Source organism: Ctenopharyngodon idella, chromosome 15 (assembly GCF_019924925.1).
Source record: "Ctenopharyngodon idella isolate HZGC_01 chromosome 15, HZGC01, whole genome shotgun sequence".
Classification (NCBI taxonomy): Eukaryota; Metazoa; Chordata; class Actinopteri; order Cypriniformes; family Xenocyprididae; genus Ctenopharyngodon; species Ctenopharyngodon idella.
In genome coordinates this window covers 35,422,852-35,438,496 of record NC_067234.1, presented here as the reverse complement: position 1 = coordinate 35,438,496, position 15,645 = coordinate 35,422,852, and the positions used below count along the sequence as shown (strand labels likewise).

General features: G+C 37.6%; 3 protein-coding genes across 8 annotated transcripts; 2 read left to right on the top strand and 1 right to left on the bottom strand.

Moving 5' to 3' along the window:
• The first annotated feature begins 123 nt into the window (after window positions 1-123).
• eif3k (eukaryotic translation initiation factor 3, subunit K) lies at window positions 124-3,137 on the top strand. 2 transcript variants are annotated; one of them, XM_051863870.1, is made up of 8 exons: window positions 124-354; window positions 605-703; window positions 826-946; window positions 1,203-1,277; window positions 1,369-1,435; window positions 2,645-2,722; window positions 2,810-2,935; window positions 3,018-3,137. In XM_051863870.1, the coding sequence occupies exons 1-8, from the start codon at window positions 293-295 to the stop codon at window positions 3,047-3,049; spliced, it is 660 nt and encodes a 219-aa protein (XP_051719830.1). In that variant the 5' UTR covers window positions 124-292; the 3' UTR covers window positions 3,050-3,137. The 2 variants fall into 2 exon arrangements, with proteins under 2 accessions (XP_051719830.1, XP_051719828.1); XM_051863868.1 differs by having other exon boundaries at window positions 1,200-1,277.
• Window positions 3,138-4,761: 1,624 nt separating this feature from the next.
• kbtbd3 (kelch repeat and BTB (POZ) domain containing 3) lies at window positions 4,762-12,015 on the top strand. Of its 4 annotated transcripts, XM_051863551.1 has the most exons (5): window positions 4,762-5,129; window positions 5,260-5,298; window positions 5,424-5,609; window positions 9,224-9,389; window positions 10,078-12,015. In XM_051863551.1, exons 3-5 carry the CDS (start codon window positions 5,440-5,442, stop codon window positions 11,509-11,511), a joined length of 1,770 nt encoding a protein of 589 aa, XP_051719511.1. In that variant the 5' UTR covers window positions 4,762-5,129; window positions 5,260-5,298; window positions 5,424-5,439; the 3' UTR covers window positions 11,512-12,015. The 4 variants fall into 4 exon arrangements, with proteins under 4 accessions (XP_051719511.1, XP_051719510.1, XP_051719509.1 ...); XM_051863550.1 differs by having other exon boundaries at window positions 5,260-5,609; XM_051863549.1 differs by having other exon boundaries at window positions 4,762-5,609.
• Window positions 11,963-14,462, bottom strand: LOC127496023 (sarcolipin). Of its 2 annotated transcripts, none has more exons than XR_007925229.1 (2): window positions 13,552-14,462; window positions 11,963-12,378 (listed from the first exon to the last, which is right to left on the bottom strand). XR_007925229.1 is itself a non-coding variant. In XM_051863558.1 (2 exons), the coding sequence occupies exon 2, from the start codon at window positions 12,332-12,334 to the stop codon at window positions 12,236-12,238; it is 99 nt and encodes a 32-aa protein (XP_051719518.1). In that variant the 5' UTR covers window positions 12,335-12,378; window positions 13,468-13,536; the 3' UTR covers window positions 11,963-12,235. The 2 variants fall into 2 exon arrangements, 1 of the variants encoding a protein (XP_051719518.1); XM_051863558.1 differs by lacking the exon at window positions 13,552-14,462 and adding an exon at window positions 13,468-13,536.
• Window positions 14,463-15,645: the final 1,183 nt, after the last annotated feature.

Sequence of the window (15,645 nt, the reverse complement as noted above, 5' to 3'; positions counted from 1 at the left end):
CACTGATCCAGAGTGCTGTATGTGTGTCAATATTATTGTTTTCGTTTGCTCAACGTGCATTTAAATATGTAATAACTCCGCCTACGCGCGCGGCGGCGCTGTCAGAACAAGCCGCGCGCTCCGGAGTCACGTGACTGGCGCGCGGCCGATGACGTCGGTCTCTGCCGCTCACACGCGCCGCTGTTTCGCCCGTGAGGATCCGAGTGTCTAGAAAATAAAGGGAAAAATATATATATAAACGTACAATAATTATAATTTAAAATTATATATAAGTAAATAAACTCTCGGAATCATGGCCACGACATTTGAGCAGATGAGAGCGAACGTCGGCAAACTTCTGCGGGGCATCGACAGGTGAAGACGACCGTTTATTGTTGATTATTAGAAATAACAGCACTAAAGGCGATTAATTAACCTCAAACAGAGAAAGTAGGTGCTTGTGCGACATGTCTTAATGTTTTAAAGTTCATTAATCATGAAACTAATTCAGTTTCAGCTCTACAGAAGTCATTCAGATCCATGTTGATTCAGTAACTGTGTAAAGCTCATCATTTATCAGATATACAGATGATAACTGATATTAATGAGTAAATCATCTTTACAGGTATAACCCTGAGAATCTGTCCACGCTGGAGCGATATGTGGACACACAGGCCAGAGAAAACGCCTACGACCTGGAGGCCAACCTGGCTGTGCTCAAACTGTGAGTGAAGCGCACTATCAAGGGTTTGACCTCAGTGCAAATGACCAACAACACGACAATGGGTTATTTCAGTCTGTAGAAGCTCTGTGTTTGATTGACAGGACGTGTGCTTGTGTTCTCAGGTACCAGTTCAACCCGGCGTACTTCCAGACCACCGTCACGGCACAGATTCTGCTCAAGGCTCTGACCAATCTGCCTCACACCGACTTCACGCTCTGCAAGTGCATGATCGACCAGACCCACGTATCCTTCAGGACGCAGAATGACACCATGTGTGATGCGTTCGGTTTCTCTTCGTGTGCATGTCGTTAGTGTTGCTGTAAAAAATATACATTTATATTGTCTGCAGACTGAAGTAAATCTATTCCTGTAATCGACACTCTAATCAGATTAGACTAACTTCTCACACACACACACACCGCTGTCATGATTATTATGGGCTGTCGTGCCTCTGTGATGTCATAGATTATCGGCTCTTTCCTTGACTACTGTGTCGCAGCAAGAGGAACGGCCGATAAGACAAATCCTGTACCTGGGCAACCTGCTGGAGACGTGCCACTTCCAGAGCTTCTGGGTAACACACACTCGCACTTAAAAACACACACACACAGTGTTCAGTAATGGTCTGGTTTGTGTTGAGGTGTAATGTTGTGTGTGTTTCTCAGGCGAGTCTGGAGGAGAACCGGGATCTCATTGATGGAATCACAGGATTTGAGGAATCGGTGCGCAAATGTAAGTTTATTATATTTATTTAGTTCTATTAAATTCAAGGCCATAAAAAGTCTTAAACATTGTGACTTTTTACTTGTATCGCAGGATATAAACTGGCAGTTAGACATTATAAAGTCCAAATTGTGAGATAGAAAGTCGCAGTCACCAGAAACAAGCTTGTTTCTAGATTGTTTATGTGTCGTCTCAGTGTAACTATATTATCGTCCAGCTCTAGTCTGATAAATGAGACTATAAGGCATGAAGATATTAATGACTTTCTGTAAAGCTGCTTTGAAACAATGAGTGAAAAGTGCTTTACAAACACTTTGACACAAAACATCGTTTATTTCTCATCATATGAGTCTCTGCGTTTGCATTTTATTATTAACGATGGCTGAAACATTCTATTTGCACTTCTCATGTTTAATGACTGGTAAATGAATAAATGTAAACATAAATGTAGATTATTATGAATATTAGTATGATAATTAATTATAATAATATTATATTTATAAATATTATTTCATAGTTATAATAATATAATATTTTTATAATTATAATAATATTATGCTAATAATAATAATGTCTTTATAATTAATATTGATATAATTTTAGTAATTTTTTTGTATATTTATATATATTTTTTATTAATCATATTAATTACTATAATTATAATATCAATTATTATGAGTTTTCCACCTGCAGGAGTTTTTCTTTAATAATTATAATAATATAATTTTTGTATAATTATAATAATTTTATATATATATTAAAATGAAAACAAATATTATTTCTATAATTTTAATAATATTAGGATAATACATTATAATATAATAATACTACTTAATATTTTTGTTGTATTATAATTATTTTTATAATTATAAAAATATATATTTTTGTATAATTTGAGTAATATTAGTTATCATTATACTTATAATATCAATTATGAATTTTCCACCTGCAGGAGTTTTTCAGTTTGAGTTTTTTATAATGTTAAAGCCATTACTTATTATTATTTGTATATAATTATAATAATATAGTTTTATTAATAATTAAAATACAAAATTATATAATTTTAATATTATTATAATAATAATATTATTATATTATTTTATAATGATAAAAATGTTGTTTTGTATAATTTTAATAATATTCATTATGATGAGTAAGTTACTTATAATATCAGTTATGAATGTTCTCCTGCAGTCTGATCAGTGTCTCTCTCTCTAGTCATCTGTCATGTTGTGGGAATCACGTATCAGAACATCGAGTACCGGCTCCTGGCTGAGATGCTGGGAGATCCTCTGGGTGAGACTGTCGTCCTCCACGACACACACACTCACTCACACACTCACTCACACACACACTCACCTGATGATGTGTATCTCACCACAGACACGCAGGTGAAGGTGTGGATGAATAAATACGGCTGGACGGAGAACGAGGACGGTCAGATATTCATTCACAGTCAGGAGGAGTGTGTCAAGCCCAAGAACATCGTGGAGAAGATCGACTTCGAGAGTGAGTGTGTGTGACGACTGACTGATGATGTGTTGCTGCTTTTCTTCAGAGTTATTCTGACTGATGTTCTGTTCGTCCACAGGCGTGTCCAGCATCATGGCTACCTCACAGTGACCACACACACACACACACACACACACACACACACACACACAGTTTCCCCTTCATTGAATTTTACAATAAACTCATTTCAGTTGAGAAATTTGGAGTCTTAATTTCCACTCATCATCAGAATCACACATTGATGCTCCTCAGTCATGTGACAAAAATGGACATAATTAGTCAAAACTTTTCATATTTGCTATTGATATGTCTTGATGTATACTTTATTTTTCTGTTCGTTTGTTGCTTTTATAAGAATATGAAGAATTTTAATTTGGAGGACAGAATTCACAAATGCGATTCAGGTTTTGAATTCTGCTCATTAATGACTTGTAGTCACTGTGACAACTAGCCCCGGGCTCTACTGCGCAGTATCTCCACTAAACAAAGGATGATTGGTGTTCTTCCCTGATGTGTCAAACTGTCTTAGATTTGACATGTTTTCCGTGTACGATCACTGACGATAATGAAGAAATTATCCAGAGATCTGTACATCAAACTGAATTTCTACAGATAGAAGAGCATTTCTGCTACATGAGAGAAAAATCATGCTTTGGTAAATCATAATTAGTTGTGATTCATTAATTAATTAGTAATTAAATCATAATTATATCATAATTGTCTTTTTAAGTCCTAATTTCGACTTAGTATGTCATAACGTAGCCTTTTTATATTGTAAGTCATAATTTAGACTTTTCGTCTCATAAATTACTTGATTGTGATAATTTTGACATCAATTTTTACTTAGTATGTCATAATTTTGAATTTGTCATAAAACTTTTAGTCATAATTTAGACTCATAATTATTGTCATAATTTCAACTTAGTATGACGATTTTGATTTTGTCTTAATTTAGACTTTTTGTTATTTATTTTTTAAGCCATAATTTTAATTTAGTATGCCATAATTTGGATTTTGTCATAATTTAGACGTTGTAAATATGGTCATAATTTTGACTTATCTCAAATTACTTTCAACAAATTACACTCATTTTTTTTTGTCACATTTGTTCAAATTTTGACTCATAATTTCTATTTTTGTGTCAATGTAGGTTCATAATTTCAATATTTAATCTTTTCGATCTTTTAATCTTCGATTTAGTATGTCATAATTTTGACTTTTTGTGGTCATAATCAAGACGTGAAAAGTCATAATTTAGACTTTATGCCATAAATTAGTCATATTTTCTGTTTTGTCACATTTGTCTTTTTAAAGCCTATTTTCGACAGTCATAATTTTTTATATTTTTAGTCATAATTTCATGATTGTCTGTTTAAATCCTTATTTTGTGTCATAATTTCGATTTTTGTCAATTAAGACTGTCAAAATTATATTTTAAGTCATAATTTCAACATAGTATGTCATAATTTAGACTTATGTCAAATATGATATTTAAAGTCATAATTTTGACTTATTCATAAATTACTTATGACAAAAAATGAATTATTATGTACTATTTGTCTGTTTAAATCCTAATTTTAACTCATAATTTCGATTTTTGTTAATGAAGACTGTCATAATTTCGATATTTAATCTTTTTAAGTCCTTATTTCAGTTTAGTATGTCATAATTTTGACACTTTGTGGTCATAATTACATTTTAAGTCATAATTTCTTTTTTTATCATAATCAAGACTTTAAATGTCAGAATTTAGATTGTCATGACATTTTAAGTAATAATTTCGATTTAGTATGTCAAATTCGACTGTCATCATTTTTGATATTTTCAGTTAGAATTTCGATTTTCCATGTCATAATTTCCTTTTTTTATCACAATTGTCTTTAAATCACATTTCGATTAAGTATGTCATAATTTCGAGTTTTGTTATAATTAAGACTTAAAGTCATCATTTAGAGACTCATAATTATATTTTAAGTCATAATTTCGACTTTGTCATAATTATGATTTACAAAAGCATGATTTTTTCTTATGTGACGGAAATGGGCTTCCATACACTGCCACTAATTTAAAAAAGAAAAAGGAAAAAACCGAGAAGAACCAATCATCAAGTTCAGCCTTACGTCTTCCGTCAACTCATCGCGCGTTCTGCGCATGCGCTGTGGAGACGGAGCGCTGTCCAGCGTGCTGAAGCGTGAGTGTCGATCATCCCATTCCGTTCCTAAAGAATTTAAAGCCGTCGTGTATGAATCGTGCTTATACAGTAATGCGAAAGTCACTGAGTTTAAGAGGTCATTTGTGTGTGTGTGTGTCTGATGTTTCAGCTCTGATCATTGGACAACAGAAGAACGTGATCGGCTCAGGTACTTCAGCACTGTTTACATTCCAGAGTCACGGTAAAATAATCATCATGGAGATATGACTGTAGATCATAATGCTAACAAACGAGCTTGTAAGCGCTACACTTGTCTATGATGCTTGATGTCAGATTGGTGCTGAATCTGATGGACGGGCATCACGTGACCCTGGTGTCCGCGTCACACGGTCAGCAGGTGCTCGCTGTCCTTCAGGCCTTCCGCGAGAGGCGCGCGCTGTTCGACTTCAGCATCCGCGTGCAGGGCGAGACGCTGCCGTGCCACCGCTGTGTTCTCGCCGCCTGCAGCGACTTCTTCAGGTATCAGTGCTAGCAAACACGTCACATAGCAACGCCCTGGAAACCACCACAACCTTCTAGCAAATGCATAGTAACATTCTGGCAACCAGTCAGAACACCATAGCAACACCCTGGCAACAAGGCAGTGAGTTTCGCACATGCGAACAACACTCACATTACTTCATAAAAATCTTGTTATATTGGCTTGAGAAAAACAACATACTCAAACACTGTTTAAACTTATTATTATTATTATTATTCTGAGACTAACATTTCTGAGTCCTAGAGCTTTCAAGCTAGAACCACCAAACTCAGACTGTTCTGACCCACGCTGATATATCTTTTATCCCAACATTGGGAATTACTGTATCAGACTTCCAAACAATCCCACTTCAATTCCCTTTGACTTTAATTGAGGGGGTCAAAACCTTTTAATTAAGCTGTCAATCATTAGCAAAGCTTAACAACTGTCGTAGGACATTTTAAAAATGTTAGCAACATGCGAAAACATGTTAGCAATGTGTTAATTCATGTTACAAACATGGTAAATCATGCTAACAAAATGTTGAAACATGCAACCAACATGTTAACTCATGTTAGCAAAATGTTAATTCATGCTAGCAATGTGTTAATTCATGTTAGAAACATGCTAGCAACATGCGAAAACATGTTAGCAATGTGTTAATTTGTGTTACAAACATGCTAGCAAAATGCGGAAACATGTTAGCAATGTGTTAATTCATGTTACAAACATGTTAGCAACATGCGAAAACATGTTAACAATGTGTTAATTCATGTTACAAACATGGTAAATCATGCTAACAAAATGTTGAAACATGCAACCAACATGTTAACTCATGTTAGCAAAATGTTAATTCATGCTAGCAATGTGTTAATTCATGTTAGAAACATGCTAGCAACATGCGAAAACATGTTAGCAATGTGTTAATTTGTGTTACAAACATGCTAGCAACATGCAGAAACATGTTAGCAATGTGTTAATTCGTGTTACAAACATGCTAGCAAAATGCGGAAACATGTTAGCAATGTGTTAATTCATGTTACAAACATGTTAGCAACATGCGAAAACATGTTAGCAATGTGTTAATTCATGTTACAAACATGGTAAATCATGTTAACAAAATGTTGAAACATGCAACCAACATGTTAACTCATGTTAGCAAAATGTTAATTCATGCTAGCAATGTGTTAATTCATGTTACAAACATGTTAGCAACATGCGAAAACATGTTAACAATGTGTTAATTCATGTTACAAACATGGTAAATCATGCTAACAAAATGTTGAAACATGCAACCAACATGTTAACTCATGTTAGCAAAATGTTAATTCATGCTAGCAATGTGTTAATTCATGTTAGAAACATGCTAGCAACATGCGAAAACATGTTAGCAATGTGTTAATTTGTGTTACAAACATGCTAGCAACATGCAGAAACATGTTAGCAATGTGTTAATTCGTGTTACAAACATGCTAGCAACATGCGAAAACATGTTAGCAATGTGTTAATTTGTGTTACAAACATGCTAGCAACATGCGGAAACATGTTAGCAATGTGTTAATTCATGTTACAAACATGCTAGCAACATGCGAAAACATGTTAACAATGTGTTAATTCATGTTACAAACATGGTAAATCATGCTAACAAAATGTTGAAACATGCAACCAACATGTTAACTCATGTTAGCAAAATGTTAATTCATGCTAGCAATGTGTTAATTCATGTTAGAAACATGCTAGCAACATGCGAAAACATGTTAGCAATGTGTTAATTTGTGTTACAAACATGCTAGCAACATGCGAAAACATGTTAGCAATGTGTTAATTTGTGTTACAAACATGCTAGCAACATGCAGAAACATGTTAGCAATGTGTTAATTCGTGTTACAAACATGCTAGCAACATGCGAAAACATGTTAGCAATGTGTTAATTTGTGTTACAAACATGCTAGCAACATGCGGAAACATGTTAGCAATGTGTTAATTCATGTTACAAACATGCTAGCAACATGCGAAAACATGTTAACAATGTGTTAATTCATGTTACAAACATGGTAAATCATGCTAACAAAATGTTGAAACATGCAACCAACATGTTAACTCATGTTAGCAAAATGTTAATTCATGCTAGCAATGTGTTAATTCATGTTAGAAACATGCTAGCAACATGCGAAAACATGTTAGCAATGTGTTAATTTGTGTTACAAACATGCTAGCAACATGCGGAAACATGTTAGCAATGTGTTAATTCATGTTACAAACATGCTAGCAACATGCGAAAACATGTTAGCAATGTGTTAATTTGTGTTACAAACATGCTAGCAACATGCAGAAAAAAAACATGTTAGCAATGTGTTAATTTGTGTTACAAACATGCTTAGCAACATGCGAAAACATGTGTTATTTCATGTTACAACATGCTAGCAACATGCGAAAACATGTTAGCAATGTGTTAATTCATGTTACAAACATGCTAGCAACATGCGGAAACATGTTAGCAATGTGTTAATTCATGTTAGCAACATGGTAAATCATGGTAACAAAATGTTGAAACATGCAACCAACATGTTAAGTCATGTTAGCAAAATGACTAATTCATGTTAGCAATGTGTTAATTCATGTTAGAAACATGTTAGCAACATGTTAAATCATGTTAGCAACATGCTAATTCATGTCAGCAAAATGCTAATTCATGTTAGCAGTGTGTTAATTTGTGTTAAAAACATGCCAACAACATACGGAAACGTTAGCAATGTGTTAATTCATGTTACAAACATGCTAGCAACATGCTAAAACATGTTAGCAATGTGTTAATTCGTGTTAGAAACGTGCTAATTCATGTCAGCAAAATGCTAATTCATGCTAGCAATGTGTTAATTCGTGTTAAAAACATGTTAGCAAAATGTTAAAACATGCTAGCAACTTGCTGATGTAGCAGTTGTGTATTTAGAAAATTATTTTGTGATTCCACTTGCCATGACCATATTTGGGGTTTCCTGCCGCCATGCTGACTTGGGGGGTCAGCGCACTTTGTTGCTTCCCAGTCTGCATGAGACGTCACAGCGGTAGGTCGCACAAAGTTCAGCGGTGATTCAATTAGGGCCGTATTTCATGTAACAGTTGAATTCACATGATATATTTGTATGATTGTGATTCAGAGCCCCTCTGTGATGTACACTCAGATGTTTCATTGATTATTTTTTTTATTTAGTAGTTATTTTTAATATCACATGATCCTTCAGAAATCATTCTAATATGATGATTTGCTGCTCAAGAAACACTTCTGATTATTATCAGTGTTGAAAACAGTTCATATTCTTGTGGAAACCGTCATACATTTTATTTTTCAGGATTCTTTGATGAATAGAAAGAACAGTGTTTATTTGAAATAGTATCTTTTGTAACATTATAAACAACTTTACTGTCACGTATGATCAGTTTAATCCATCCTTGAAGTATTCATTTCTTTAAAAAAAAAGATTTTGAATGGTATTGTTGAGAAATATTCCTAATGTGCAGCTGGTCATCTGTCAGAATTCTGCTATTACATTTCAAATGTAACTACGTTTAGCCATCTTTATCATGTGTTATATATCCGTCTGTCTCTGTACAGGGCCATGTTTGAGCTGGACATGCGGGAGCGAGACGACGGCACTGTGACCCTCAGTAACCTCTCGGCTCCGGCCGTCCGCACCTTCCTAGACTTTGCGTATTCTGGTGAAATAGAAATCAGAGAAGACAACGTGGACATGCTGTTTCACCTGGCTTCTTTCCTGCAGGTGAGTCACATTATATGAGAGGTTGGTTTTGTTATAGTGAGTGCAACAGACGTGTTTCAGAAGTTAAAACTCCATTAATTTTTTTTCCATAGCTTGATTGATTTTTAATAATAACTAATAAACCTTTAAAGACAGGCCAGCTATGAGCTACAAGGTTGTTAATCAATAAAATATGCCTTTGTCGAAGCCATCAGTCCTCATTATTTCAACTTATTTTTTAAATAATCGTGTTTAACAGCAGAATTCCTGATGAGAAACTACATTACCCATGATTCTGCAGAGAAATCTCCACCAGAGAAATTAAATGAGCTCTTAAGCTCCACCCACTCCCTTGAAAATGTCTTGCTCCACTGTCAAACTACTTTATTTTATTATTTATTATTAATTATTATCTATCTAACTATCTAGGAGAATCACAACATTACTCTTGTTAATAGCAAAATATGCATATAATATATGGATGCATATCTTGCTATTAACAAGAGTAATGTTGTGATTTTCCTCATAACAGGTTGGTTTGGTTCATGGCTTAAAACTCTTTAACTCTTTTAAGATTTTTTTACAAATCCCAAAAGAAAAATACCACCCAACCAACAAGGCAAGAGAAATGAAACTGAAACTTCACAGTAAACAATCTAATCACGTATGAAAACTGCTTCAGCAAGTCTTTCCTCTTTCATTCGCACAGGTCAGCTTCCTGTCACGTGCTTGCAGCGACTTCCTGGTCCAAACCCTCGAGCTCTCCAACTGCCTGCACCTGTTGGCGGTTGCGGAGGGATACGGTTCCTCGCACCTGCTGCGTCGCGCCATCGAGTTCGTAACGCAGAACTTCCACAAGCTTTCCTCCACACTGGATTTCCTGGAGATGCCAGCGCGGGTTCTGGAGCGCTGCCTAGCGTCTGACGCGCTCAATGTGCCGGATGAAGAGAGTGTCCTGCGCGCGCTCCTCCGCTGGACGCAGCACGACCTGCAGACGCGCGAGAGCCTGCTGCCGGAGCTCCTGCCTCAGGTCCGTCTGCACCATCTGCCTCCGGCTGCGCTGGAGGAGGCCGGACGCTCCGAGGACACTCTGACCACCGACGGACGCTGCATTAGTATTGTTAGCGAAGCACTCGCGCGTGTTCGAAAATCCAGCGGGTTGTTTTCCGACGCTCGGCCTTCGACCACTTCCAGCTACATTTTCGTGTGCAAAACGGAGGAAAATGCAGAGATTCGTTACGCATTCTGCTATGACATCGGCGCTAACCGCTGGACGGAGTTGCCGCAGGACGCGGCGCAGATTTTAGACCTACCCGGATCAGCTATTATCGGCTTCGCCGAGAAGCTCTTCATTATCGGTGGATGCCGCGGGAACTGTCGTCGCGCCGTTCGCCTGCACATCGCCATGCCTGAGCACGACGCCACGGACGAAGTCTGGTGCTACTGTCCCGTCACACGCAACTTCACGCCAGCTCCGCACATGCGCCACCCGCGGACCATGCACGCCTGCGTCGCCGCTCTGCACCGCATCTACGCCATCGGTGGAAAATCCATCCTGGACGTGGAGTACTTTGATCCTCTGAGCAACATTTGGAAATCCGTCAGCCCGCTTCCCAAGAGGATCTACTTTCCCGAAGCGAGTGCGTGCGGAAGCGTCATCTACGCTCTCGGATCTGAGGTGGAAATCTCTGAAGCCTTCAATCCGTCGCTGGACTGCTTCTTCCGCTATGATGCAGTGGCGGATCAGTGGTGTCAACTAGTGGCAGAGTTTGGCCAGTTCTTCCACGCCACGCTCGTCAAGTCTGTGTCCGTCAATGACACGCTGTACCTCTGCGATCTCTCCACGTATAAAGTCTACAGCTTCTGCCCGGACACCTGCGTGTGGAAAGGCGAAGGCTCGTTCGAGTGCGCGGGCTTCAACGCGGGTGCTATCGGCGTGCGGGAGAAGATCTATATCCTGGGCGGCGATTATTCGCCCGACGAGATCACGGATGAGGTGCAGGTGTACGACAGTGGACGCTCTGAGTGGCAGGAGGTCGCGCCGATGCCACGCGCTTTGACCGAGTTTCACTGCCAGGCGCTGAGCTTCAATCACTACAGAGATCCCTGGAGGACGGATCATGCTGAAACCATCAGAGACTAGGGTTTGGACAATTCTATCGATGTGATTCATGGATCATTTCTGATATCTTCCAAATGCAAGCTTAGTTTTTAACAGCAGATGGCGCTCTAGGCTAGTTTTTAACCGCATGCTCAAATGCTCATGAAGAAGAGCGCTCGTGCATTTGGCTGAGTCTGAGAATGTACTAACACCTCAGAATGCTTTTATGGTGCAAGATTAATATAAACAGCCCACTGCAATAACCCCTGTAATTCACTTCAACCTTTTCAAATTGGAAGGAAGCAGAGCATGGCTGTTTCTAAAGCACACAGTGCCATCTGCTGTTGAAAACTAAGCTCAGAATCGATTCGAGAGAGAATCACGATACGTTTGCAAAATATCAGAATCAATCCAGAATCATTTCTCGATTCGCGAAGCATCGATGTATTGTCCCAGTGCTATTTGAGACTGAACACACACACAAACACACAACTGCATTGCCAAAGAGTTGTTTATTAAAACAAATAAAACTATATCTTAAATCAATACATTGCTACTCTTTCGGCTATTCATTTTTTTCCCAATTTGTCGAATTAAACATCCAGACTAGCAAATCATATATAACAATAATCCATAAGGACATGGTGACAACATCACTGGACGATCTATCCTGATTGGCAGATCTTCCATCCGTCTGCAGAAACATCACCGTCTGGTCTCATGATCACAGCTGACTGGCCATCCTCCGATGATGATGATGAGCTCTTCATGAGTCCTGATATTGTTTGACCAGTAACCACATGAGCAGAACTGTGATGAATACAACCATAAAGTTCAGAAACAGTTCTTGTGCGGATCGGTCCATCTGAGCTGTTTAGAGATGCAACAGCTGGGGAACTGCTGAAGGTCCTGCATGAGAGAGAGAGAGAGAGAGGGGGAGAGAGAGAGAGAGATGTGGAAAAAAGATCACTATGTTGGTCATTATGAAATTAAGCCAGCCGTCCATCTGTCTATTCATCTATCCAAGTCACACCCACTTGTTGGCTTTGAATTTCAAACACAAATCTATCAGCAGTTCAACTGCTGTGACACACACACACACACACACATTTAATCTTGCGATCACATATCACACACTTCTGTTTTTGTATAAATGCAATTATAATGGTTATAGACAAGAAAACTTTTGTTTGTTTTTTAAACGTTTGTGTTGCCGTTTGGTGTCAGTGAGATTTTTTTATGTTTTTAAAAGAGTCTCTTCTGCTCACCAAGGCTGCATTTATTTGATCAAAAATACAGTAAAAATTATGAGATATTACAGCTTAAAATAGCTTAAATCATGAATAAATAAATAAAGATATCTATCTGTTTTCTGATAGATTGTATTGCCTTCAAAGCCTTCAAAATTCAAGCCTTTTAAACGTCTTCAAACTTTCTGGTCAGGCTTTCTCAAGCAAGGTTTGTCTTTTTTTTTACCTAGTTACAGTTTAAAATATCTGTTTTCTATAGTAAAGTGTAATTTATTCCTGTGATCAAAGCTGAATTTTCAGCATCATTACTCCAGTCTTCAGTGTCACATGATCCTTCAGAAATCATTCTGATATGATGATTTGCTGCTCAAGAAACATTTATGATTATTATCAATGTTGAAAACAGTCATATTTTTGTGGATAACTGATATATTTTATTTTTCAGGATTCTTTGATGAATAAAAAAGGTTTTTATTTATAGGATTTATTAAAAAATATATATATAGAATCATTTGAAACATTATTAATGTCTTTACTGATCAATTTAATGCATCCTTAAGTATTAATTTCTTTAAAATAAATGTCATTTAAGTACATCCTTCCAAAAGAAGGTTGTCAGATTTTCTCCCAAAGTAAAACTAACCACACACAATCATGCATCAGACGCAATAACAAACACTACTGAGAGAAACTAACTGATAATGAAATATAATGTCTCTGCAGTTTGTCCAATCAACAAAATGTTTACTTCACGCAGGACGAGTCTGAATGCATGTGACGGTCAGAGCATGAGATCAGATGGACCTGCAGATGTTGATGCGGTGATTCTTACCTGCACAGTGTTCAGAGCAGCTCTTGTTCGGCGGATTTAAAGCCTCTGTGTGTCCAGCTGTCACTCATCCCTCAGCTCTTAAAGCAGCCGCGCTGGACCGGACCGGACCGAAGCGGATTGGACCAGCGGCCAGTGACGTCACGGGTATTTAACGGCGGCTCAGCTGCTGGTTCAGGCTCTTATTGAGGGATCGACGGGGTCCAGTCGCCGAATGTGTTCAGCGGGATGAGAGTTATTTTCTGAATATTCTCTCAGTCGCTGCAGCGCTATAATTTCTGCATTATGTCACGTGTGTGTGTGCGTCAGTCTCCAGTGTAATCCACCAACAATAGAGGAGCAAAGTAACCCTCATCCACTGTTGTGGAGGGTTTTAACCTTCTAACCGTCACCCTCCTTTTGAGCATAAACCTGAACTTAAATGGTTGCTTTGAAACAGTTATTTTAGTTTTATTACAGATTTATTAATATTTGGAATTAGCGGTTCTTTTTTATGTTAATTTTAATCATTTATTTTTTAAATATTGCTTTGTAGGTTTAATTTTATTATACGATGTAACTTTTTTGTTGCTGTTCAAAATGAACAAAATAGAAATTGCGGGAAATTGCTTACATACGTCACTCGCCCGTCTCGTCATATCCGTAAATAGAGAAAAGTAGCTCCGGCATCTTGAGATGGTGTTTTTGTTACCAAAGATTAGAATGGGAGAAACTGCAACGCAATATGGCGGAATAAGTCCCGCCTTCTAAGTAAAAGAGCCAATCGCTGATTGATAAAGTCATTGCGTCACCGCAGCTGCCGTTAGAAGCTCCGGTTCCCATAGAAACCTGACATTCGCGCTTAGGACCGCACATGCGCATTGGTTCGTCAAGCCTGAAAAATAACGCTATTTGAGCATAAGAAACAACATTTATGGGTCTGTTCATGTCAGATTTTGTTGCTGAATTAAAATATGTAATTTAATTGTGAGTTTGCCAAGCAGTTTTTGAGATTTTCAGGATTCTCCCATTCAAATAGATAGGACGTGGTCATGGATGCCCGAAAGCTGTGAAATAGTAGGCTAAACAAACTTTCCTTGAAAGGGACTTTGTTGTTACTCAACAGGTGAGTAAGGTATTTTATTGAACAGATAACTTGCCCTATGTAGCTCTCTAACAGAGTTCATTAAAGCATTTATTGTGAAGATCATTTCATTATGGTTGTTGTAGCGCTGAGCTGGAATTTATTTTTAATGAAGTAGTGTCTATTAATTGATAAAGCTACAGTAACGTCTTTAGTTAATGTCTTTCCACCTGGTTATATCTCTTTAGTCTAGTAGTGAATGTTTTATAGCAGTAGCAGAAGGATAATCACATTCATCCGCACAGTCACGCAGAGCCGAAGCACAACCAGTTCTTCCGCGAAATGCATGCAGTTTTGTTTTTAACCGCTAGAGGGCCAAAAGTGACATCGTGTACTTGTTTCAGTTTATTGACAAGCTGCTAAAAGGATTTAAAATAGCGTTCCATTTAATTTTAACTGTTTAATTCAAAACTGTTCTCACAGAATGAAATTTTAAGCTTTTGAATGACACCTAAGTTATGATGAGTACTAAAATATGTGATGGGGAAAAGTGTCCTCTAGCAGGCTATGAATCTGAGAAATGGGGTGTGGAGGGAGAAAGATCTGGAAACAGGAATGATGCATTCATTTGGGCGGTTAAAGTGGTCTCCTCCTGCACGTACAGTAGCTGTGAGTTGTTTACTTGTAGGTGAGCTGAAATAACCTCTCATAAATCCAGATCAAATCAAGCTTCGGAATCCTGCTGCTCCGTCTCCTCTTTTCCTCGTGAGTCTATTTGATCCAGGCGCCTTGAGACAACGATCATGGAAATGACATCTCATTGTTGGAATTCAGCAGCTGGTCGAACAACCAGGCCAAAGTGGAGAGGGTCGGGATCACATGACAATATAAAATCCCTGAAGATGGAGCTGATGTGTGTAGTGTTTTTTGAATGTTAAATATCTCATAATTATGAAACATTTATATACTTTGTACTGCACTCTGCACAGTGACAAAAAAGTTTAATCTATTCTAATCAGTTATTAGAAGCTGTT